Below are 26239 nucleotides of genomic sequence, written 5' to 3'. Positions count from 1 at the left end.
GTTGTTGAAGTGTTTTAGGTGTTCCAGAAAAAAACGCTTTGTTTTTTTTGATTGTTTTGAGCTTTGAGACACATTCCGACTGACTTGTTAATATATGGTAATGAGTGTAGATGAGCACTTGAATCAACTGTATATGTTTCCTGGGTTGAATTTCCCTCACTCCAAGCAGCACTCGTCTTGTTTACAGTCCTTGTTCCTGGCAACAACGTCATCAAGTGTGCCTGACATCCCGGAGGCGGGGTCACAGACGAAAAGGCCAATCAGAGAGCTGAGCGGAGCGCATGTTCAGCCCTACACTGTGTGGCTTTGCTGGATGATATAAGTAGAGTGGAGCGCAACGGGCGCCTGTCATTACAGAGGAAACACAAGTGGAGCTCAGTTTCAGAGCAAAGGGACTCTCCTACACACGAGTGGAATCAAAACATCTGAATTAGTCACTGGACTCCGCTTTGAATTCAACCTAAGGTACAAAACGACGACTTGGTACAGTACAGTTCCACTATTTTGGAAGTTTTGCTCTGTTTTTGATAGCTTTGGTCTTCAGTATAATAACACAGCGGGACTTTGTGCTGGAATCTATTGGGACACTAAAAGCCTCGGTGTCCAAGCAAGCAACTTTGCAGCGAACTCTTGTATTTGACTGTGTGAATTTGAAATATGTCCACAATAATGGAACAGCCTTTTTATGACGACTCGTTTCTCTCTGCTTATGGCCATCCAGGCGCAGCCCTGCCAGACTACAAGCTGCTAAAGCAGAATATGAACTTGAACTTCTCCGATTCATATCGGAACTCAAACTTCAAGTCGCAGCACCTGCGCAACGACGGTGATTTCTATTCGGCCGGGTCAGCGGACGTGGGCTCGCTGAAGCTCGCCTCTCCGGAGCTGGAGCGCCTGATCATCCAAAACAGCAACGGGGTGATCACAACCACACCGACACCTGCCCAGTTCCTCTACAACCGCAGCATCACAGAGGAGCAGGAAGGCTTCGCTGAAGGTTTTGTTAAAGCCTTGGACGACCTGCACAAAATGAACCACATGGCTCCTCCAAACGTTTCAATCAGCGGCGTCTCCTGTGGCGTCCCCGGCGGCGTGGTGTGCTCGGCTCCAGCCTCGGTGTTCGGCTCATCCATGCAGCAGGACGGGCTCGAGTACACCACACTGAGCAGCTGCACCACGAACCCCAGTCTGTCATCTGGAGGCAGCTATCCCTCCACCACCATCAGCTACCTGCCACCGCACCACCAGTACCACCACCACCAGCACCCCCAGGCCATGGCGCACGCATCGCATCATTTCCAGCACTCTCTGGCCGGCGCGGGCATCCACTCGCAGCGGTACGGCGGCTTGAAAGAAGAGCCTCAGACGGTGCCTGACATGCTGAGCAGCGATTGCTCTCCACCAATGTCTCCCATCGATATGGAGAACCAGGACCGCATGAAAACGGAGCGCAAGCGGCTGAGGAACCGGCTGGCAGCGTCAAAGTGTCGGAGGCGCAAACTGGAGCGCATCTCCCGCCTGGAGGACAAGGTGAAGGTGCTGAAAACTGACAACGCAGGACTGTCAAGCACGGCGTCAGTACTGAGGGACCAGGTGGCCCAGCTCAAACAGAAAGTCATGACACATGTGAGCAGTGGCTGCCAGCTCATGTTGGCGCCCAAAGTGAAGTCCTATTGAAGAAACAATGCACTTTAAACAACAAAAAACACTGGACAAACTGCACTGACAATGGACAATGTCAACCTTTTCTGTACGAAAGAACTGGACCATGATGGTTTATATGGCTGATGGAGAAGCAGCACAAATCTAAAGACTAAAACACTTAGGGGCATTTTTAAATACTCTTTTTTATTTTAAAGATGTCGTCTTGGCTTTGCCTGTTTACATTTTACTTTAATTGCGATCTGTGATACATTCTTATGTAACTTATTTGTGTTCCTCAGGTTGAGCCTGTGTTTTTTTTTTTACTTGTACAGTATATATTTAAGTAAATGAAATTATGAAACTAAGAAGTATGTGGTGTTGTTTCTTATTGGGGTTATTTAAAACAGTAATCTCACTGTTATCAATGGTCTTTTTCTGGGCAGCAGTTCAGTTCAGAGCAGCAGCAGTTGCTTGACGTTGGAAACGTCCCTGCGTAGGATTGTTTGCCCATTGACGTACATACGTCAGTCCATATATGGTCAATTTTGCTGACAAACGTCACAGACCGAGAAGGTTTCCGGGAACTCCCTCCTACACTGCCCGTCAGTAAAGCTGCGCTCTCCCCTTCACACCGCAGTGTGTGCGTGTGAGTGTGTGGGTTTAAATGAAGGTTTGTCAATGGGTGGTTTATTAAAGTTAAGGGAGTTCCCCCCCCCATTCTGCTTTCAATTTCCCAAAACAAGCCCTGAGAACACTAGCTCAAGGAAAATGGTTGAAAGATAAGTTCCAGACAAACAGCAGAGTAGACTGGTTAACAGCTAGGTTTAAATGTAAAAAAAATAAATAACCAATGTTGTAAGAAAAAAAAGGAATTTATCTAGTAGATACAGCTTACTGCCTAAACTCAAATCCCATATAACTCCTCCATGAATGAGAAATAGATGCTATCATACTATGAAAGATTCATTTTATCCTCAGAAGTGACGCTGGCCCCAAATCCAATATTTCCTAATGCACCACAGAGCCATTTGTCAATGCGGTGGGGGGTGGTTTCCTGAGTCAAACACAATAACTCCAACATTTACCAAGACTTCACAGCTTGTGACGTACTCAGATCCTCAGTCACGCACCGAGCCCAGTACTGATCACAAGTTAATCACAGAAATGTCTGTTGGCATTTGTCTTCCAAGTTGTAAAGTCACCAAACAAGTAGGCACCATAGAAGAGATTCAGGTAGAAATCTGGCACTACCCAGCGGTCACAATTGGAATTACATTCACAAAATGAAAAAACACACAAGTCATAGTTTCCCCACTAGTTTTAATAAAGATGGCAGCAAATTATTAAACTCCAGCAAAGAAAAATAATATTTTTTTCTGAAAAAGGAACTATATTTTCAGTGCTTGAGACTATGAGGTCATCCCCACCTATTGTACACTGGACGTACAAAGATAAAGATTTGCAAGCAAAAGATTTATCCAACACGTTTTGAAATCTCGTTTTGTTGAATACATGAGTTTGGACGCCATGAAATACTGCTTCACAGGGACACCTCTCATCTGAAGGCAAGTGCTTTGATAGGAAGTCTGCGAGGAGACCTTCCCGTTTACTGCTTGGAGAAGTAGGTTTTGCTTTTCTCCACATCAGGGATGATGGTGTCGCTACCGGGTGTCCAGCCAGCGGGGCACACTGCGGGGGAAGGGAGAAGGGACAAAGTTTAGCACAAGGCGTAAGAAATGGACATTGAACTTTGTATAGGACAAAGAACATGTGTGATTACCCCAGAGGTTAGGCTAATAATGCAAGGCAAACATCCTGTCTGATTACAGTTTACCTATCTTAAAAGAAAATCTAAGATGTTACATGCTAGCTGTGAGATGTGCCATACAAAGTGTTTAAATAAAGTATCTCTTACTCATGCATTGATACTGCATTTTATAGTAAATATGAACTCGTTTTCATATTTATGCTATTCCTTCATTTTAAAAACTTACTTTTAGATCCTATTTTCAGCATTATTATTTACAGAAATATAATTTCGGTTTCCCCTCGCATTTTCATTATTTGTTTATATTTTAGCCTATTGCAGATATTTGTAAAAAAACATGTTCTTAGATTTATATACCTTTTATATTATTAACTTATAATAATGGGAGCAGCATTATTGTAGCATAACTGTAACAAAGCCAATTTTCCCCTACAGTTGAATACATGTTTACATTTAGTGAAAAACACATTTCTATTAGATTCTAAATGAAATACAAGAGAACAAAACTAAAATCTTAAAACAGAACATAACCAAATATATGTTGCTGAAAAACAGTTACTAATTACATTTTTATGAGCTGATGGTTAGCCTTCAAGGCTATTTATAAAGTAAGGTACAATTCATTGTTTTACAAACATGACTGCATATTTCTATGCAATATTAGAGTGAAAGAATAACATTAACTGATGCCATAACATCAAACGGGGATATACACACTACACAGGGACTGCTCTCACCCTCTCCATGTTTGTCAGTGTGCTGGAAGGCCTGGACCAGGCGCAGAGTCTCGTCCACAGAGCGGCCCACGGGCAGGTCATTGATGGTGATCTGCCTCAGGATGCCCTTGTCGTCGATCACAAACAGACCCCTGAGAAGCGTAAGAGGAGGTTAAAGTATAGCACAGCAGATATTCCTGTTCTTTGGTAACTTGTGACCCGAGCTGCCCAAACTTAAGCAGAAATGCTTTTTTTATGGGGGCTAAAATAAAATGTTGCTGCTGTACCTGTCGAATTCAGTACATTGTTTTACATCCGTGTTAGTTCTCCTGTCAGTTTCCTCCAAACTGGGGGCTAGCAACCGTCACGACTATGGATATACATTTCCAATAATGCAAACCATCCCTTTAAGTCCTTATGAGCCATTATACAGCATTAGTATTATAATAGTGGTGCAATGATGACAAATCTTGGTAGGCAGACCCGAAAGTTAGCCTCACAAGGGCTCCCTCCCCCAAAAAAGGTACTGGATTTTTCCAAATTGGATTTAGGAATTTTGCAGAACAAAATAAGATCTGTGGTAAACAAACATTTATAAAAACACATGTGCTGTGTTCAGCAGGATCATTTCCACATATTTACATAACTTTTATCATTTTTAAGTGTAAATCTGTAGAAGTAAAAATTTAATGTTGGGCTATAATCAAACTACATCTCGTTTGCAAGGCCGCGCATAACCAATGCTAAGCTAAAGACGGCTAATGTTCAGCATGATGACGTTTGGTCGTCTTATCTAGTCGCTTGTTAGCAACTGCTGTTTTTATGACACATAGAAGCTTTGGACATTGACAGTGGGGTGATTATTAACATATTTTATGTCATATTGGGAAATGTGAAAATCCTTTCAGCTTTTGTTAACCAAAGTCCTAAATTCAGGCATCTAACCTATAACACTTTTTTAAAAAAAAACAATAGTTTACTTTGAGATAAGGGAACCAGAAGTGGTAAAATGTCAACTCATTCAAGGCTTAAGGACTCACTCCTGCACCACTTTATTAGACTAAGCCACCTCGCACAATGTCCCCTGGCCTTTTGTTTGAAAGATTTAAGCCTTTTTCCTGACCTGTATGCAATGCCATCGTCCTGCTTCAGCACACCATAGTCTTTGGAGATGGTCTTGTTGAGGTCTGCCACGAGGGGGATTTTCATGTTACCCAGACCTCCCTGCTTCCTTGGTGTGTTGATCCTGTAGGGAGAAAATATAAAGAACCCAAATATGGGCCACAAACATTTAAAAAATTGAACTCCAAATTTAGACCCAGGGCAGAGACCGTTAACTCGGAACTTATCAACACCGTGCAGAGAAGCCCAGTGACAGGAGATAAACTGGGGAGGGTGTTGCTACAGGACTGCCAAAAACAGTTATTACAGACTTATAAGATTTAGCAAATTAGGGACCTCCTTTTCTTAGTCATGTAGTAATTTGACATTTTTTGTATTAAGTATATAACAGTCAACCTGCAAACAGCAACTCTGCTTACCCCGTGTTGACTGCATGGATGATATTTCGTAACTGTTATTTTCACTGCATACAATCAGGTGGATTACTGTTGAGCTTTAAAGCCACATTATACTTTCAGTTAGGACAAATTCTCACCAGGCCAAGTGACTGAAGTGAGAGTCTACGGAGCAGCCGATAACCTCGCAGCCGAGTTTGCGGAACTCCTCTGCCCTGTCGCTGAAGGCGATGATCTCAGTGGGACACACAAATGTGAAGTCCAGGGGGTAGAAGAAGAAGATTACATACTTCCCTGCGGACCATGGGAGGAAAAGATGACACGTGTTAACACTGATCATCTCATATTAAGATGACTTAATTTTATTTTTACGATTAACAAACTTTAAAACTAGGGTCAAGAAAGAGTGGACTCACATATACTGCATAAACAATAATCAGATATAGCAACACGGTCAAAGTTAGGAGTAGTAGAAAGTAACTAAGTTCACTTACTCAAGTACTTTAATTTCACACTTCATAACCTTTTGGAAGCAAATATTGTACTTTTTTACTAACTACTAGGGGTGTAACGGTTCACAAACATTTCGGTTCGGTACGTACCTCGGTTTTTAGGTCACGGTTCGGTACAGCAGAAAAAATTATCACAAAACATAAAATATATTTTGGTTTTTTTAATTATTATTTAACTATTAATAATGTATTCAATCAAATAAATACAAAATATAAAATAAAATAAAGATTAAGGTGCAGCATTTCGATGAACTGAAATAATCTGTATTTGAACGTTACTGTACTAGTACTCACAAAACAAACTATTAGTTTTGGGTTTTTAATTATTATTAAACTGAATATTCACTCAAATAAATACAAAATATTATAAAATAAACATTAAGGTGCAGCATTTCGATGAACTGAAATAATCTATATTTATACTGTAATAGTACCTAAGCAGCCAGTTTGACATTAGGACTTGCTTGTCATTGTATTTTCATGTTTTTTTAAATAAAAATTAACTTGTCCACATTGCTTGCCGAAAGGGCAGATCTGCTGGCACTAACAATGTCTCCTGCTGTGGAGGACACCCTCTTGCTAGGGACAGAAGTAGCAGATACAGCCAGGTAGCGCTTTGCTAACATGGCAACATAAGGATGTTTGGCGTTTGTAATAGCTTTGACTCGGTCTGAACTTTTTGCGAGTGGTGGAGGCTTAAATGCTAGCGGGAGTTGGGTTTGCACTTCAGTCTTTTGGTACCGGTGATATTCACGTTCGGGTGATGCCTTTTCAAATGAGTGTGCAAGTTTGATGTATTGCCAGCCGCGTAACCAATTTTAGTTGAACAATGCCAACAAACAGCTTTGGTTCGGTCCACCGGTCTTTGTCCGTCATCCTTGTACGTAACTGCGAAACCAAAATGTTCCCAAACCGGAGACTTCAATGATGCTGGAGGATTTTCGAGCTCAACTTTATCTGCGGTCGCCATTTCGACAGTTCCTCAAATTACTGACTAAATTTGAACGCATCCCTCTGACCAGCTCTCATAGTATGCTTCTCGTCCAATGAAATGACTTGCTCTATGACGCGTTGAACCCAATGTGAGCAAATTACTCTGAATGCTGCGACGCAGCACCTGAGATTACTTCCAAAAAGTTGTTCACGTTCTCAATTTTTTTACGTTTAACGTTATATTCGTTCGGTACACACGTGTACCGAACCGAAGGGCCGTAACCGAATAATTTCGGTACGGGTACCGTTACACCCCTACTAACTACATAGGTTCCTTTAAAGTGTCATATTGTAATAAAAAATGTAGATCAACTAATGAATTATAATTAGGGCCGGGACTTAACGCGTTAATGTTTGTGTAATTAATTAATCTTAATTAACGCGTTAAAAAAATTAACGCATTTTAATCGCACTTATTTTTGCCCTGCGGAACGTTTCTCACTGGATGAGTTTCAGGCGTACCGATTATACTGGAGCACGTTCATGACTTCAGACAACAACAAACCACAGTGAACAATAGTCAAACATGAACGAAGAAGCTGATGAGACCGCTTTGGTTGGGCCCGTGGATGGGACATTTTGTTTTAAAAAACGGACGGATGGAAGCGTCGATAAGAGCACGGTTGTTTGCAAATTATGCAAAAAGGAATTCGCATATCACCGCAGCACATCAAGCCTCAAGTATCACCTCAATGCAAAAGCTATAGCAGCTAGCGTGGAAGCTAGCGTGGAAGTTAGCCCGACTACGAGTACAAGGACCCACCCCATACTTGCCCTCAGAAATCGGGAGCATTTCAAAATGCAAAAAATTTGGGGGGGGGGGGGGGGGGGGGGGGGGGGGGCGTGCTAGTGGATCGCCGGAGCTGTTAGATTAACATTAACATGCTTATTGTAAGTGCACTGCCTTGCGGCCTGTAGCACCGTCCTTGATGGAGCATATGTGTGGACTGGACCTGCATTTTATAGGAAAGGAGTGAGCAGAGAGTAGGGTAGTTTTTCGATTCTTGTTCTGTTTTCTGTGAATATCTGCCTCACCCTCTCAGACTTTTGAGTTGCGCGCGCTACTAAAGAGACGTGTTACCATGGAAACCAAACAATGGTGTAGCTGTATTAAAGTCAGAGTGGAAACAGTCGTGTGTAAATCTGATTTTGTCAGAAATCGGGAGAAATATGACCCCGGGAGGAAACCGGGAGAGGGCAATGAAATCGGGAGTCTCCCGCAAAAAATCGGGAGGGTTGACAAGTATGACCCACACCCAACCCACACTCAACCAGATGACTGGTTTCAGGGCCAGGATAACTAAGGCCACGTCTGAAAAAATAACCCGCTCACTGGATTGCACTCGACTGTAGACCACTTGGAGTGGTAGAAGATAAGGGGCTGCAAAAGGTACTACAGATTGCATCGTCTGACACAACATATGAGCTGCCATGCAGAAAGACAGTGACAAAAATAATCCAGCAGCTTTATGACAATGAAAAGGAAGATAAAGAGAATTTATTGGAGAAAGCCGAATGTGTTGCCCTGACTGGGGATCATTGGACCTTGGTAAGCAATTCAAATTACCTCTGTGTGACGGCACACTTTATTGACATCTTCTCACTGTTTTCAGGTCAAATATTTATATGTGATTAAAAATGCGATTAATTTTGATTAATTAATTACAAAACCTCTAATTAATTAGATTAATTTTTTTTAATCGAGTCCCAGCCCTAATTATAATATTCAGCCACTTTTTCACTATCTGCATATTTAAACATTAATTGATCACTAGATATAATTCAGTAAAATAATAAACAATAATGAAGATGTTCAGTGTTGAATTGTTTTGTTTTTTTAAATGTTGCCATTTGGTAAATTAATAATATTTTGATGCTTAAACTGTTGTACCATAAATTATGTAAAAAAAAAGTGCAGGTGTTGGAAGTGTGCTGTAAGGCCCAGCTGGACCGGGTCCACTTGGATTTTCTACAGTACACTCTCGTAAGATTTAGTACTTTATAACCCTCAGAATTTGTAAAAAATGTGCAAATACCTGGTCATCTACTAGTGATGTGCTCAAATGTCAAATAACAAAGTTACCTTTGTAGTCTGACAGCTGGATGTCCTTGAACTGTCCATCCACTACAGCTGTGGCTTTGAAGGCAGGGGCAGGCTTGCCAATATGAGCATTTCCAGCTGACATGGTGGTGGAAGATGACTGAGGGAGAAATGGCACTTATTACCAGAACATTCCTGATGTTCATGGGCCGTTGTAGATCAAGTTAAGCTGGCTGGAGCTCATGTGCAGGAGAACAAACATAACACTTAAACTAATGACTCCCTGAGCTTTAACCAGGCAGACATGTTTTGCCGTTCCTTGATAATTGGTGCACAAGATCATCCGCTGGTTCAGTAAGAAAAACACGGTAAGTCACATGCAAGTCATGCAACAGTTCAACCCGTGGGGAACAATAGTCCATTAGGAAGCTTACGTAACCATGACAAGCACAAACCAATGGGAGAGTAGTATTGGGATTCAAACGCTTGTAACAAGAGTTTTTTTTTTTTTAAATAAACCTTGCAATTAAAGTGCAGGATTGACTATCTACACATTTCACACAGTACTGAGCCTAAACAGCCCCATGAGGTGTTTACTTTTTAAATGACTGTATGGTATCAGAAACCGGCCTAATTTGACTGTCCATGTCACAATACAACATCGGGTAAAAAGCAAACTATCCTTTGTCGTCTTCAATTTATAGATATGTATCACGAGTAGCATACATGCATGTTCAAAGTTCAAGGCAGTAGGTCAAAGTTTTACAATTTAACGTCAATTGAGGTGTTAGCAACTAATGTGGAACAAAGCGATGAGGTTTTCACCAGTCTCTCCTGCAAGCTAGCCGCAGCACACGGACAAAGAAAGAGCCAGAAACAGGCCCAAATACTTGAAGGAGGGAAGCCGCATTGCACAGCTAGCTTAACGTTAGCTTCATGAAGTTAGCTGGTTACTTTGTTGTCTCTTTGTTCAATGACATACAGTTGCTGCTCTTGCGCAGCTTTGTAGACAAAATGTGAACCTCTGACAGGAAAGACCAAGAGAAACACATAATATATCTGACTCACCTGTCTGTACGTAAAGCAGAAGAGAAAGCGGCTGAGCGGACGTCTGGTGCTGGCAGGACGAGAGCACTCAAAGGAGGGACTGCGTAGTGCAAGAAATAGGCGGGTCCAGCTGTGGACTCCGGAAGTTAAAATAACTTATTTCAAAGTAAAGGTCGAGATCAGATTGTGTCATTTCGTGGGCAAGGGAGAGAAATACATTTTTATTAGACTGCAATTGGGTGCATTAACTTTAATTAATTAATTAAACTATATTAATATAAGAAAGATATAACTTTGTGTATTGAACTGCATACACTTAAAAGCGGTAAAAGTAACTAAGCAGCCTATACCAGAGAGCAAATAAGTTCTTAGATCCTTATTAACACACTCAAATGTACTACCCAATTGGCCATTCATATGCAACTAATATAATGGAGGTGTGTTGGTATGGATGTAAAACAGTGGTGTCAGCTGATAAATGTGTGTGTAATATTTAGTTTACAGAAAGTTGCCCTTTTTCTCAACTCTCTTTCTCTTTCACTCTCTCTTTCTCTCCCTCTATCATTCAAAAACTCATACACACACTCGTGCAAAAATATACCTCATTAAACCTTGTATGTGTGTGAGTGATTGTGTGTAAGTATGAGACAGGAGTAAGTGTGTTCTTGTGCAATTTTGTTTTTCATTTGTGCTGTTTCATGTGTCTTTGAAGTAGACAGATATATGATCTTGAACCAGCTTGAACTTGATGTATTTTATTGAACTTATTTGATAATGTCTCTTTAGCATATTAACAGACACAGCCATACATGCACTCCTCTAGATCAAGTAAATAAAAACACCTAGCTGCAAAGCCAAAGCTATAAATGTGTATTTTTTTCAGATTGAAAAAATATAAAGCCTTATTAGTTGCTTGGCTCTGAGGTCAAAACAGGCTTGTGATATCGTCACTCTCCTTACATTTAAGTTCGATAATTAAACCACCTGGCTTTCTTTTTAGATTGTCACAATTGGAGTAGGCTACATTTGGTAACCTGAAGCAACTTTTGAGCTTTTATTTTGAAAACATACAGCACCGGTAATGTGTGGAGGACACCAATACTTCCGCTAAGCTTGTCAGTGTCTGGAAAAAAACTGATGTAACGTTACTGAGGCAGTCTGATCAAGCGTTTTGGTAAATTTACTTTGATCTATAATTGAAAAAAACTGTAGTTTTGTTTCCAGTCTAGCGTGTAGGATGTGTTGCTAATCGTTGTTCCGCTAAAGTGACATTTATTTTTTAGATAGCATGCAGCTAATGTTAGCATGCTTGCAGAACAAAACAATGGATGTTACAGCACCGTCCTAAGTTAGCTCTAACTACATGATGCTTAAGACACAATGCTATAGTTGGTCTATTAAGTGTCGGCCTGAGAGATGTTACAAATGTAATACGAAATAGGGACTTTTCTCTAACAGGGAATAACGTTACAAGTCGCAATACACAGCTTTACATATATTTATTAACGGGCAACACCAAGTTATTGCGAGGTTTTAACCGTGTCACGTTAGTAAACAAAAAAACAGTTGATGTAGTTAGCATAATTGATAGGTTGCATTCTGTCTTAAAAAAACAGTATTTATTTAACAGTAATTTAAACTGGGTTAACATATTAGATCATCTAATTTCACCTTTTTAACAATTGTAGCTTCATTTTGAGATGGTTGTCAACCTGTGACGTCATGTTGTTGGTTGTCTACTGTTTTATCATCAGCTGTTACTCTTAAATCTAGTCCACATTTATAACAAGTGACAGCAGCACTGACAACCACTTACTAAATGGAAAAGAAGGAACCCAAAACTATAAAGCGATGCAAGGGGGGTCACTTTTGTATTGCCCCTGGATGCAACAATAATTTTTATAGAGTCAAAACCCAAGGAAAAATTGTCCACTTTCATGCTATACCATTTAAGCGCGAAGAAGTTCTTCGTCGTTGGGTAGTTGCACTGAAGCGAGAGAGTACTCCAGTTCGTCCTGGAGCTAGGGTTTGTAGCGAGCACTTTGTAGATGAGGACTATGTGAAGGAGAAGGCCTTTCAGTTGGGTGTAAAGGTGGTTCGCCGGACCAATAAACTGAAGTCAGAGGCTGCTCCCTCTGTGTTTGGGGGTGCAGACCATCCAACCCAACCTGCTAGCAATGAAGTAGCTGCGAGCCGTCAGGAACAATCGCAACGATTCGCCCGCCTGGTTGAGCAGAGAGAGGTACTGCCAACAAGTTCAATAACCAGCTTTCTTGCCATGGCACGATAGGAACCTCTATTATCCATTATTACATTACACCCGAATCTCAATTCACTTCACCCCCCCTCCTATTAACGCTCTCATCTGTTAATGTTGTAACATTTTGATTGACAATAGCTATTATTTTTAGCCTATCAATGTTCATCGCACATCTTCGCCATTAATTTAAAGGTCCAAAGTATAATTTCTGGCCACATGTTCCAAAGATATAGGGGGCAGCATTTTACCTCTACTGTTGGATCAATACAATTCAAATTAACCTTCATCACTTGAAAAAGCGAACTAGAAGAAGTGAAGAATATGCACATTGTTTCCAAACTGCTCAAACTCCGAAGCCAATCTTAATAATAACATTGCTTTTCGCGTATGGCATTGGCCATTAAGAAAGCATAGCCTGCTTTTCGTTTTGCTCAGTGTACTTTTTTTCATTGGATTGAATCTCAAGTTGTTGAGATTGTTCTCCATTTATGATTTTGTTTCGTCCTCCCTGTACCTTAAGGATTTCTGTTTGGTTTGCGTTGCCCGAAGTCAAGCTAACTGCTAACTTTAGGTCCGTCTCCTAGAGCTGCCGCCTTCTCTCCTTTTGACGAATTGGCATCCTTGTGGTAGGAAGGACCCCGTACCTTCAACGTGATTGACAGGCCCTAGGGGGAGATCTACTTCTCCGTCATTAATGTTGGAATAAGGACTGACTGCACGCAACTAGGGTTGCTTGATTTGGAAAAATAACTACATGCGACTGATAGCTATGGCGATATGATTCACAATATTGGAGGGGTTTATCATTTGCTCATCAATATTCTCATATCATTGAATAATATAAAACTATGACCATGGTGTGGTTTTTGCATTGTTAAGTTGGAATACAGGGCAGGCCGGTGCTAGTCCCTTAGCCTTTCAGTGGATATCTCTGCGAAACAATACATTGATATGATGTCAACAATGTAACCTCTTTACATACTGTTGATCAACTTTTTTCACTTTTTTTTATTTAAACCTAAATTCTGGGCATATCTTACGCGTTACCTTAAACCTTTCTTTACGGGACAAGCAATTTGCAATTAACAAACTTTCTGAGAGGCCCTTTAAAAATGTGCTTGCCTTGAATACAGCGCACTTGACTAGACTAAACAGTTTGCCATCAACAACACAAGGTAGCATATAGGTCTCTTCATTGCACTCCACATTATTCATATGGACTAAACTGTTACCTATTAAATCCCGGCAGAGTGCTTAATCAGCACAAAGACAAATCAAACATGACATACTAAATGCAAAGGGTTTTCATAGTCGCTTTTTTATTGTATTATTCTGAAATGCAGATCCTTTAAATTGAATGTAAATGAAAGTGCAGTTAGATAATCCTCTTTCATTTATGTTCACAGCATCCACAGAGAATCAACGTTCACATCCTTGAAGAGAGACCCATAACATTATCAGCAGCCATGGATTCACCAGGTAGGAGACGTTGTTTTAAATTAACTACCAATAACTACATCATTTGTCATGCTTCATTGTCACTGCAGGTGCTTGTACATATATTTCAGTGGTCATCATTATGATTAGACTTTGATTGTAATATCATTTACATTTTAATCTTGATCATTTTTTTTTTTAAACAGAACTCATGTCCTAAAAACAAAATTAAACAATGCAAGCAAACATTGACAATTGTATTCAATTTCATAAAGGTTAATTAAAGGTTTTCAAGTCAAGGCAATATCTGAATTGGCTCATTACAACCCTATCCACAACCCTAATCCTGTGGTTCCGGTCGGCCGCCCCATCATCAGCGACTGTGGTTCAGAATCCTACAACATAACAGAATATATAGATAATTTTATTAATCCCCTTTCCAAACTCCATCCCAGTTACCTTCGAGATACTTATGACTTTGTTAACAAAATAAAAAACTTCACAGTACCCAGCAATACCCTCATTTTTTCAATAGATATAGTTTCACTGTACACAAATATTGAAACCCCACTTGGCCTCGCCACCATCCAGAACTCCTTCAATAAAAACCCAGACCCATCCAGACCAGACAGTCAAATCATTCAGTTGCTCCACCTCACCCTCACCCGAAATGACTTCATTTTTAACAATAACCATTACCTCCAGCTGTGTGGTTGTGCGATGGGCCAGAAATATGCTCCAGCCTACGCAGGCTAACCCCTTCTGTACTTCCGGTATTTGGATGACATCTTCGGCCTCTGGCACCAAACTGAACAGGACTTCCTCACATTCTTAGACATCCTCAACACACATCAGCCTAAAATAAAACTCAAACATCAGTTAAATACACATACCGTGGAGTTCCTCGACACTGGGGTCTTATTCCACAGCTCCAGCGACCTTAGCAAGACACTCACCACCAGGGTTTTCTTCAAAGATACAGATCGCCACGCACTCCTCCATAAAACCAGCTATCACCCTGGGCACACGTACAGAGGTCTGATTCAATCCCAGCTGATCCGTTTCCACAGGATATGCACCCTCGCGGAGGATGTGGAGGAGGCTACCAGAATCCTCTTTAGCGCGCTGAGACCTAGGGGCTATTCGAGGCGCTTCCTTAGAAGCAATAAGGCGGAGGTCAGCCGCACCTTCATAGACAGGTACAAAGTCACCTCCGCCCGGCCGTCCGGCCCTACCCTCGTCCCCCTCATCACAACCTATTCAGGGAGTCTAAGCAACCTCTTGGGCAAACTGAAGGCCAATTTTGAGGGGGCTAGGGGGGACTGTGACGCGCTGCGGCCGTGCCGGCTGATCTCCGCGTACTGGAGGAATAAGAATCTCCAGGACCTTCTGGTCCACACAAACCTCAACTAAAGCACTATTTAACACAAAAAACACTGTTTATGCAATTAGGTGCAAGGCCTGCCACAGACTCTATGTGGGGGAAACGCGCAATGAGATCAGCCTCAGAATAAAACAACACCGATACAGAATCAGAGACGGGGACGGCTCAAGCGTTTTATACAACCATTTTAAACTCCATGGCCTCCAGAATGTGCAGTCTATGGGCCTGGAGAGCAGCAGTGGCTGGAGCACGGGTCAGAGGCGAGCGGTGGAGCGGAGGTGGATCCATCGCCTGGGCACCATTGACCCGGGCGGATTAAACGAAAAGTACAACTGATGGGTCCGCCTCCCACCACTCAAACATGTTTTAATAACCTTAACAACCTGCATGATCTCCTCTCCCCCCAGTTTCTCTCCCCTGCAGATCGGTGATTTTAATCTCCTTCTCTGCGGGTGCGTCAGCCTGTTTGAATCCACCCTCCACGTCGTATATCAAAGCACTTATATTTATTAATTATTTATAGAGATTTTTATATTCATTCCAAACCAATTAATTTCAGTGATCCTCCCCATCTGGACTTTTTTTACTGGTGTGCTCCATTTTTAACGCATGTTTTTAGCACTATCTTATTTATCTTAATGGTTTTCATATTTATGTTTTTTGAACTTATTACATGTTTTATCCCTTTAATGTATATATGTGCATGTGTTTACCTTATGATTGTAATCAAAGCCACATGAGGAGTGATCTTTTTATTCATTTATTTATATTTATTTTTAATTTATTGTATTACCTGGAGGCCAGAAAAACCACCCGCAGAGAGAAACTCTTCACCGACCTGCCACCTTTTTAAATAAACAGAGCAAACTAAGCACCTGTCCTATGAGGAATCTTTTAAACGACCTTGATCTTAGTGGTTTTTATTTTCCAGTGACATCTAGTTCATTTTTATACGATTTTACTAACCCGGTGTGCCCCCCTTCCCTCTTTGACTTATTATCACTCTTATCATTATTAGTTTAATTATAACACTCCTTTTACTTTTAAAATGATTAAAAATCAATTAATTAATTTTTATTATTGGGGAGATTGTTTTAATTCTACTTATTTTATTATTGCACTTGTGTTTTAATACTTGCACTTTCACTTTTAAATGTATTTTATGCATGGTTTTAACTAACAGAACTAGAATCCATTTGAAATTAACCATTTTAGATCCCCTTCTCATTTAAGGTCTTTTACTGATTCCATTGGGACGAGCTCCATACACGCACACACACACACCTGCACACGCATACACACACGTATACACACCTACACACCCACACACACAAACACACTAACACGTACACGCCCCCCTCCAGAGACCCTGGGTTGGGGAGATCTACTTTTTAACATACTCACCCGCCGTTCCGTGGTCCAGCCCCGTTCAAGTCTTTTAAAACGGTCTTGTTCTCACAGAGCTTTTATAATGCTTTCAAAAGGGTTTTTATAAGGTCTTTGTAGGGCTATGTTTATGGAGTTTTTTAATGTTTTTTTTTAAACACTCATTTACCGAGAGTCAGTGCATCACGCAGGGCTCCTCCGGAGCCCTACTCTCTTCCACAACCTAACAAACATCACACTTTTATTTTCTGGGTTACTGACTAAAGTGCTTCCATTTAATTTATAATGACAAACTCCCATCTGAACTTCCCCACAGTGACCCAGCTGTCAGTCATGTGTGAGGTCTGTGGAACTTACTTTGAGACTCGTAAAGGGCTCTCCAGCCACGCCCGTCTCCACCTACGGCAGCTCGGTGTGACGCTGTCTGAAAGCAGCGGTGCTCCCATCGAACTCCTCTACCAGCTCATGCAGGAGAGAGGAGGCTCTCTTCCAGGTTTTAAAGCAGACTCCTCTGAAACCAGGGCGACCCCACCCCAAAAAACAACCAAGCAGGAGACCGGGACACCTTCCGCACCAGAGGACAGCAGTGACTCCTCCAAATCAGGGAGCAGAGTCATGACTCAAAAAATGGACCACAGAGCAGGAGAAGGCAGCAGCTCATCGTCAGGGCAACAAAACCCCACCAAGCCAAAGTGGGCACCACTGGCAACGGACGCTCCCATCAGCTTAGGTACGGCTGAGTTCTGGATTTATTTCAATTTTCAATTTTCTTTAAGTGTTTTTATTATTTCTAAGTGATGTCATTTTTTACACATTTTCCTTTTCGTGTTTACATTAATGATCAAATGTGAATTTTCTGTATGCAGTTCACATAGCACCTTGGATAAATATATTAACTGTATACATAACCATACAAATAGTTTCTGTGTGTACTACGTTATTGGAGGGTATCGGCCTTTCCCAGTTCCTAATAAATCCAGTAATGACATTTTTTGTTGTCCGATGGAAGTTAGCATTGCAAGGGCTCCCTCTGAGTGATTTCAGAATATTGCAAAAAATAAGACATTGACAAATAGGCATATTTTATGTCGTAAAAGTAAACGTGAAAATCTCTTTAGCTTGTATTGACCACAGATCTTATTTCAGGCGTCTAACCAAAAAACTTTCAAAAAACATTGGCGAGGCAACCAGAAACGTTTGAAGTCCCATGAAACAGTTGGGACAGGTGAATTTACAATTAAGAGAATCGGTCAAAACGATTGAGAAAAACGTCAACATATTTGTCTCGAGACTGGTATCCTTTCCCTTATCATTTTTATTGTTGTTGCAGCTTCTGACACCAAAAATGAGGTCCACGTGTGCCAACTCTGTGGCTGCTGGTACGGGACACGCAAAAGCTTGTCGGGTCACGCTCGGACCCATCTGCGCCAGATTGGAATCCCTGAGAGCGACATCAAGGGAAGCCCAATTGATCTGCTTTACCAGATTATGGAGGAGGAGGACTTCAAGCCCATCAGCAGCGAGGGGAAACCGGGGGAGCTCACCTCAAACAGCCCCTCCACATCCACCTCTTCCAAACGGCCCTCTATTCAATCACCTCCATCCAGCAAACGGCTAAAACCGTCGGAGAACTTTACCTGTATTCTGTGTGGGGAGGAGTTTGAGAATCGTAAAGGCCTGGGAATCCACGCACGCGCTCACCTGCGTCAGATGGGAGTGGTTGACCTACAGGGGAAAAGCTCTGCGATTGACACCATCCAGGAGCTGGTCAGCAGCGGCATGCTAGAAGCCAAATTCCAAAGGAACAGTACAACCAGCTTGTCTGCAGCGTCCCTCCCCTCCACATCCCTCTCCCCAAGCCCTGCAAAGTACCCTCGGACTCCTATGGCCCCAAAGGCTAAGAAAGGCTTTCGGCTAGCGGTGGACCCCCTTCATAGGAAGCCCAAGCCGGAGCCCGTGGAGGTGGAATTGTCTGTTGAAGCGCAGAGATCCAGCACTAACAGCGAGTCCTTCACGCAGAAGACACCTGCTTTGCCAAAGACTCTTATCACAGGTAAGGGCCACTGATCTCAATTAAATGTTGGCAACTTAACATTTTTAGTTTTTGATTCATACTCTCAGGTAGGGCTGCAATCAACAATAACTTTGATTTATCTGCTTATTTTAATTCAACTTTATTGTCAATCTTTCAGTTTGTGTGTACAGACAGAGAGATCGAAATACCGTATCCCACAATCTCAAATTCAAATTACAAATATATATACAAATATGTATATACCTATATACACAAAATCAACAGACACAAGTATACATAATGCACACAGTAAGACATAAATAGCAAAACATGTCCATCCCAGTACCTTAACGTCCAAGGTGATGTCTTCAAATGTCTTGTTTTGTCTGTCCAAAAGCTAAATATACTCACTAATATATGACAAAAAACTGACAACATTAGAAAATATTCATATTCAAGAGGCTGAAAGCCTTATTTTTGTGTTACAAATGTCTTTGAACAGTTGATAAGTTATCACCAGTTATGTTTATAATGTATCATTTTGTTTGTTTGTGCACGCAGTTTGGATTCATCCTCTTTTATTTAACGTCAGTCTCCTCCACAGGTGTAGAATCTCCGCCCACAGTCCTCTGTGATTACTGTGGCCAGCTGTTTGAAACCCGCAAAGCTCTGTCCTGCCACTGCCGCGCCCATCTGCGCCAGCTCGGGTTCTCCTGGTCCATCAAATCTTCTCCCATCGATCTCCTCCAAGAGATCATGATGCGTGGTGAAGAAGGAAAGAAAGTGACTGCCGCCTCCTCGGGCAAACCCTCATGGACCGCCCAGGGCTCCAGACGGTCCCTGGACAGCCTCCAGTCAGGGGAAGCAGCCCACACCTCCTCCTCACCTGTGGATTACTCCATGAGAGAGAAATCCTCGTCGGGCAGGAGCTGGGCCTCACTCAACGGTTAGACCTTAACTCTCTTTCATAGCACTTGTTAGGTTTAATATGTCACTGTAACAGCCATGTTGTTTTAATATGGTGAGCCTCACTGTTGTACTACATGCCTCTTAACTAAGATGAACAACGACACTGTGTGAATCCTAAACAAACTGTCCTAGGGCCATAAATATTCACATGAATAATATGGAATACGATAACACTTTATTTATTAAAGAGGCCCTATCCTGCTTTTGGGGGATTTTCCCTTTCCTGTAGTGTGTTATATCGTTTTTTGTAAATGGTCTGCAAAGACTAAAATCCCAAAGTTTCTCTCCCACACACTGGCGCTTCTATTGGCTAGAGTTTTAACACATGCGTACGTTGACCAATCACAGTAGGGCCGGCCAGCTAAACAATCCGAGAAGACTGGGCTCTGGTTTCAGACAGAGGGTGAAAAGAGGTGCTGCAGCACAGGCAGTATGAGAAAAATAATGTAATAATAATAATAATAATTGTTAGCAGGTAATTACCGGACTAGGATCGGATATGCTGATGTTTAAAACTCAGTTAATGGGGCTCATTTTTATATTGCTTCAGTTTATAATCGTAACATACGAAAAATTCAGATTCATTTTTCAATAAATGATTCCACAAACAACAAACAACATAATTATTACATTCAAACAAACTACTTGTAGTAGATGAAGTACATTATTCAAAAGTTTACATTAACTTTGAATAATAACACGGGAGAAACGGATCCTCTCTTTTCCCCTCTCCCTCCCTCTCTCTCCTGACAGGCCGTCAGTTTCTCATGCAGCTCGCTAAACAGTGGGCGGGGCTTCAGGTGATTATGCAGAGCTGCTTGTCTCCGTCAGACTCAGCAGCTGATCTGATCTCTGATCTCTCTCTCGGGTCCAGTTATACTTCCCTCGCTTATGTCAATATCGATCAGTTCCAGCTCTCCTGATCGGTCTTTATAGAGAGCACCGATCAAACTATTAAGAGTGAATATCGGCCAATAATGACTGGCGACCAATCGATCGGAGCATCCCTAATTATTACCGAACATTTTGACCGGCAGGTTTTGAATTTACCGGTTTTTAATAAATGTTACCAGCTAAAAACCGGTAATTACCGGCTAACGGAAACCCTGATGTAAACATGTCACAGTAGAGGCACAAAATAAAAAATAAAAACATACTAGGCCCCATTTAAGACAAGATATTGGTAAACAGAGTTTGAACATTTCATTACAATCACTGAGGACAATGTGTCAAAGTCTTTTCAACAAACATTTGACAAGGGATTGACTCTGCTTTAATTTTAGGATTCGCTGGTGCACAAAAAAGTCTGTGTGCGCCGCCAAGTAATTGTTGCACCAAATGTGTGTTGATCCGCAGCTGAAAATGGTCCTTAACAAATACAATAGTTACTCTTGTTTGTTAACACTGAGGTGGCCAGATTCACATCTGAATTTGGAACTGATGTGTTCGAGTGCAACAGCCATGATAGAGAATTTAGAGTATTGAGAGTCAGACCAAAATATGTTAGTTTTTTCTTTCCATATAAGTAAAGTATAAAATTTCACCAGCCTTATCCTTTAAAACTCAGCATTTTAGCCTTAAGATAAGCCTCTTTTCCATGTATTCTTTTCATGACACAATGCAATACTGCCTTGATACACTCTCAGCATTGTTGGCATTGCTCTGCTGTCCCTTTAACCACTTACTGCACTGCACGCAGTAACATCCAAGTACATTTCAAGGCAGGTTTGAACAAAAAGGTCTGGTTGGATGAGAGGAAATCACTGTAGATTTAGCAGGTTTGATACATAGGATTAAACCAAAAATGTTAGTAATAATACGCCATAAGACTATTTTTCAAACTCACTGGACCGGTGATACATTTCAAATCTGTCATCAGTAGTTTAGATACTTGTTTTTATTTCAGAGTATCTTTTCTTTGTTTTAGACGCATCCTGTGAGCTTTGTGGCTTTCGCTTTGAGAACCGAAAGGCCCTGGCCAGTCACTCGCGGGCCCACCTCCGACAGCTGGGGATCATGGAATGGAAGACGGACGGCGCGAGCTCGCCCATCGATCTCCTCAGTGAGTTGATCCGGAGGGAGCCGGCCAAGGTTGCAGCTCTAACCAGCCGCTATCGTTCAGGAGACTTTTTCATCAAGAAGGTAGGCTGTGCTCTAAAATATGAATTAATTAATTCCTTTTACAGGATACATTCTCATAATAATACATGAAACAGATGATTATGATGTGAGGTGAAAGCCTTTAATATGCCTCAGAAAATATCTTTTTTTAAAGAAGCTAAAAAGCTAGAGTTAAGAGTTAAAAATTAAGTTAGTAAGTAAGCTAATGTAAGCTATATTTTTAAAGTTTTATTAAATAATATCCGGCTCTGGCGTTTGAAAAGAGTCTTTAGGAAAGCTGTCAATGTTTTTAGCAATTTGAATTCTTATTTACTTAATCTTCTTGTTACTCTTAGTCCCAGAAGGGTGCTGCTTCGCCCTCTCTCTCCACAGACTCTGACTCTGTGCCCGGCAGCAGCCTGAGGCCTTCAGGGGTCAGAGAGAACGCGGGGTTATCCAGACACTCACACAGCCACACACGAACTCCTAAGGCCCATCGCAGCGACCCTGGCCAGCGCTTCCCAAGGGGTGAGAAATCAAAACAGCCGGATACAGAAATACTGTAATTGAATAAAGGAAACATCAACATTTGGCATGTTTCTCTAATACCTTCCTGTGTGGTTCCAGGGGTCCATCCACCAAGACGTGTTGTGCCTGCAGGAGGAGAAAATCGGGACACCAATTCCCAGCAGCCACCACGGTCAGGCAGCATCCCTGCTATGCTGCCAAAACCTCCACTAACACCACTGGTCAAACTGGTGGGGAAAGTCTACTCGCTCAAGTGCAGGTCAGTCGGAAAGAACAACATATAGATAATCACAGTCCTTATTATTTTGTATCTATCTTTTTTTGGACAGCTTACATTTATTCAAATGTCCATATTCTGTACTAGAATAGAATCCCATTCTACCTTCCCTTGTTTTATTAATTGAATAATAGGGGTTATAGAAATGGAACATAGGGTTTATAAAATAAATCAAATCAAGCTGGAAACCAAACAGTTTATTAATATTGAAATTAGACTGAGTCTACTGTGCATAATTTTCAGCAAATTGTATTGTTAAGTGCTTAAGGACATATGTATTTTTGAGCATGTATGGCAATATTAGGCAAAGAGGTGATGGGAAATGAGTTGAGATAGAGATCGGGGTGACATAGAGATGAAATGAGTAAGCCTGCTTGGAGTATACAAACTCATGCCAAACAGGCCAATATTGCTCAAACCCACAGAGCTTTGTTCTAAAGGCTTGTGGAGATCCCAAAATGTCCAAAGATACCAAATATCCCTATTTGTGTATTTTCCCGAAATATGAATATTGGAGAAAGAATTATGTAATTATGCACAAGACATCTAGGATATTTCCATGAAAACAATAAATGGAGCTCAGTCTGTAGGGACTTGGCTCAGGAACCGTGGGGTTGCTGCTTCAAGTCCCAGAACAGTCTAAGGCCCCGTGTACATGGATACTGTTCGGGTTGTATCTGCTACTTTTCTCTTTCGTACTGTCCGTTCGTTCACAAGAGGACGTAACGGAACCGTGGAAACTGACCCCTCAAACGACAACGGGTCCCAAGGTGGATAGATCTGTGGACGGAACGCTCTGGGGGGCAAACAGCTCTGTGTGCTCCTATACGATCATTTTCCTGATAACGATGAAGCCATAGCCCCGCCTCTCCCCACCTCTGCTGCTCACTGCTGTAGCATGGTCAGTAGCTACTGTCAGTAGCAACAAGCAACAAGTGGACATGGAGAACTACATGAACTACATGTTGCTAAATCCACCACGGAGAATAAACAGAAGGGCAACCATGGCAACCATGCTCGGGGGGTCTTCTTCGCTGCTTTTGGTGTATTTTGTGGCGGAAGTACTTACAGGCCCGGCATATGTACTACAGCGTCTCCAGCGGATCGAGCGGTCTCGTGTGAACGGACACGTTTATTGAGCTGATTGCGTGTGAACGGAAGACTTTTTTGATATCGAATTCGGTTCATTTTCGTTTGCGTTCCCTTGTAAATGGGGCCTAACTAAGTATAGAGAGTAGACCGGTACTTAGCGATGTCCCATCTGCTTCCTATGCACCAGCTCCCCCACTGCTCACCTGTTGCTGTATAATAGCCGCCCACTGCTCATAATAATGGTATACATTAAATGCAGCGATTACATTTCACTATGTCTGTGGTGCTGTCTACATTTACATGTGTGTAACGTTTGAGAGGAATTCATTCAAATCCTTATTTTCCATTGCAAGTTTGAATATTTCATTCACTTTAATAGTATGAAACTGTTAAAGTGGAATAAGATTATTTAAACAAACATTAAAGTAACTGAAGTGGAAACCCAATACATTTGCAATGATATTGACAAGGAATATACTGTTTTTATGTTGCTTGGCCTAAGCTGCACTTCATTATATGCAATTAAGCTCATATCCCTCTCTCTGTGCTGATGTTCAGGTTCTGTGAAGAAGTGTTTCATGGCCCTCTGTCGGTCCAGGAGCGCTGGATCACACACCTGCAGAAACACATCCTGTCCCTGGGCTACAAAGGCAAAGCGTCTCCACCTGCTGCACCTTTGGCAGCTCCAGCTCTCGTCCATCCAGTCGCTGTGTAGTCCCAAAGTCTTTATGAAATTCACATTAAACTAGGTGAACATTTTTAAACGTCACGGCAGAGTCAGGAAGTCTTTATGTCTACTTGAGGCAATACATTTACAGTTAAAAAAGTGCAAAATAGATTTTATTTTTTTTGTCCTAGAGAGGGCAGGCATGAGCCTTATGAGGATAGCAGCAGAACATAGTCAACTCAGGTGAAATCCACTGGATCACATTATCGTATGTTTTTTAGACAAAATATCCAAGGCCGGTGAATCCCTATTGATGTGCTGTGCTTTCTTCCTCCTGCTGATAATTCATACCATTGGTAAAGATGTTGTTAATGTGTTTGAATGTGATTCAATACTTGTCATTTCCCACACTGAGAGAATAATCCTGATTTCACTGTGATAAATATTATCTCCTTAGTGTGCTTTTCAATTGAGTCTTGTTTTACACATTTATTTTTTTACAATAAAATCCGGAAGACTTGTTTCTTCGCAAATGGATATTTTATGAACAACCAAACACTGAAAATGAGGCCCAAAAATGTAACTTGTGAAAAGAAAATATTGAAGGTTATTATAAATGTAATGTACTGAAAGCCTCAAATGTCTTGACCATAGAGACCCAGTGTTTCTAGTATTTCCTTCAGATGTACGTTTTTTTTCTAACACTATGTTATTAAACTGTGCGTTTGTAATCAACCATAAAGTGTATGGGTTTTTCTTGTTTTTCACAAGTTCAAGACAAATACAAATCAATCAACAATGTACAGTGACAAACATCCTGTTCTCTACCAGCTGCCAGAGTCATGCTCAATAACGCCAATCAGTGTTGTGTTCAAGTCACTAATTCACGAGTCCAAGTCACTCTCGAGTCACCACTCTTTGAGTCCAAGTCCGAGTCACCAAGGGAGAGTCGTAGTCTAGTCCAAGTCTGAGTCACCCAAGGAGTGTCCGAGTCGAGTCCGAGTCACGGATGTAGGGAGGGATGAATGGATCAAGGGATGTAGGTAGGGATGAAGGGATGTATGGAGGGTTGAAGGGATGTAGGGAGGGATCAGGTTCAGGTTCTTTATTTGTAACCGTAGATAGATTTAGTTTGCAGAGAAAAAGACAAGGGATCCATCCTGACACACTCAAACACAAACAAAAGACACATCTCTATTAAAAGGACTAGTAAAAAGTACAAGTACACCCTGCTCCGTCAAATCTCAAAATATTTCAAGAACATTTAAGAAGAAAAACACTAGTACAAACATGGACATTCAAAATTCATAATTAAATAAATAGGCATCTTTGTGACACTCCTATGATGTGTTAATTTGTGCAATACCTGCTGGGATAAAACAGTTTTTATACCGCTTCGTTCTACTCTTTGGGACAATTAACCTCCGGCCCGAAGGAAAAAGCTTACATTCAGAGTGCAGAGGGTGGGAGTCATTGTCTACTGCCTGAGGTACATGGTCTCCAGGTTTAGCTGTGGCTCACCAATCAGTCTGCTGGACTACTTTATGATCTGACTCAGAGAGGTTCTACTCTTTAAAATCAGGTTACCAAACCATGACATTAGTGAAAAATACATAATTGACTCGATAAAACATGATCATCATGGTTTTGTCAATGTTAAAAAAGGACAGTTTCCTAAGACACTACAAACGCTGGTGCCCCCTTTTGCACACAGCTTCACAGTTTGGATCAGAGCTCAATTTTGAGTCAATAATTGTCCCGAGATATTTGTGTGATTGCACAAATTCTACTTTCTGATTCTGGATTGTTAAGACTTCATGTATGTGGGGATGTCTTCCAAAATCAATTATCATGTCCTTGGTTTTGCTTATGTTCAGTTTTAGATAG

At 41.4% G+C, this 26239-nt stretch overlaps 3 protein-coding genes across 6 annotated transcripts; 2 read left to right on the top strand and 1 right to left on the bottom strand.

The window, feature by feature from the left end:
• The first annotated feature begins 230 nt into the window (after positions 1-230).
• On the top strand, positions 231-2012 carry LOC307031588 (transcription factor JunB-like). 3 transcript variants are annotated; one of them, XM_079668817.1, is made up of 2 exons: positions 233-483; positions 722-2012. In XM_079668817.1, the coding sequence occupies exon 2, from the start codon at positions 760-762 to the stop codon at positions 1675-1677; it is 918 nt and encodes a 305-aa protein (XP_079524943.1). In that variant the 5' UTR covers positions 233-483; positions 722-759; the 3' UTR covers positions 1678-2012. The 3 variants fall into 3 exon arrangements, with proteins under 3 accessions (XP_079524941.1, XP_079524943.1, XP_079524942.1); XM_079668816.1 differs by having other exon boundaries at positions 238-465; XM_079668815.1 differs by having other exon boundaries at positions 231-2012.
• A 935-nt stretch (positions 2013-2947) lies between these two features.
• Positions 2948-10385, bottom strand: prdx2 (peroxiredoxin 2). The gene is made up of 6 exons (XM_079668841.1): positions 10260-10385; positions 9234-9351; positions 5786-5939; positions 5252-5374; positions 4150-4280; positions 2948-3333 (listed from the first exon to the last, which is right to left on the bottom strand). The coding sequence occupies exons 2-6, from the start codon at positions 9334-9336 to the stop codon at positions 3251-3253; spliced, it is 594 nt and encodes a 197-aa protein (XP_079524967.1). The 5' UTR covers positions 9337-9351; positions 10260-10385; the 3' UTR covers positions 2948-3250.
• A 905-nt stretch (positions 10386-11290) lies between these two features.
• Positions 11291-25087, top strand: wiza (WIZ zinc finger a). 2 transcript variants are annotated; one of them, XM_079684291.1, is made up of 9 exons: positions 11291-11412; positions 13905-13977; positions 17022-17435; positions 18036-18758; positions 19324-19665; positions 21616-21830; positions 22145-22316; positions 22416-22575; positions 24244-25087. In XM_079684291.1, the coding sequence occupies exons 2-9, from the start codon at positions 13965-13967 to the stop codon at positions 24398-24400; spliced, it is 2196 nt and encodes a 731-aa protein (XP_079540417.1). In that variant the 5' UTR covers positions 11291-11412; positions 13905-13964; the 3' UTR covers positions 24401-25087. The 2 variants fall into 2 exon arrangements, with proteins under 2 accessions (XP_079540417.1, XP_079540416.1); XM_079684290.1 differs by lacking the exon at positions 11291-11412 and adding an exon at positions 11424-12480.
• The last annotated feature ends 1152 nt before the right edge of the window (positions 25088-26239 follow it).

This window comes from Notothenia rossii (genome assembly GCF_949606895.1).
Source record: "Notothenia rossii genome assembly, chromosome: 1".
NCBI lineage: Eukaryota > Metazoa > Chordata > Actinopteri > Perciformes > Nototheniidae > Notothenia > Notothenia rossii.
The sequence above is the reverse complement of the archived record's forward strand: the minus strand, read 5'-3'. Positions and strand labels throughout refer to the sequence as shown.

Coding starts and splice junctions, on each gene's coding strand:
- LOC307031588 (XM_079668815.1), top strand. CDS start 658: ATGTCCACAATAATGGAACAGCCTTTTTATGACGACTCGTTTCTCTCT.
- prdx2 (XM_079668841.1), bottom strand. CDS start 9,336: ATGTCAGCTGGAAATGCTCATATTGGCAAGCCTGCCCCTGCCTTCAAA. Junction 4,281..5,251: donor GACGATGGCATTGCATACAG/GTCAGGAAAAAG, acceptor TACGCTTCTCAG/GGGTCTGTTTGTGATCGACG. Junction 3,334..4,149: donor CACTGACAAACATGGAGAGG/GTGAGAGCAGTC, acceptor CTTCCCCCGCAG/TGTGCCCCGCTGGCTGGACA.
- wiza (XM_079684290.1), top strand. CDS start 12,058: ATGGAAAAGAAGGAACCCAAAACTATAAAGCGATGCAAGGGGGGTCAC. Junction 13,978..17,021: donor AGCAGCCATGGATTCACCAG/GTAGGAGACGTT, acceptor ACTTCCCCACAG/TGACCCAGCTGTCAGTCATG. Junction 22,576..24,243: donor GTCTACTCGCTCAAGTGCAG/GTCAGTCGGAAA, acceptor GCTGATGTTCAG/GTTCTGTGAAGAAGTGTTTC.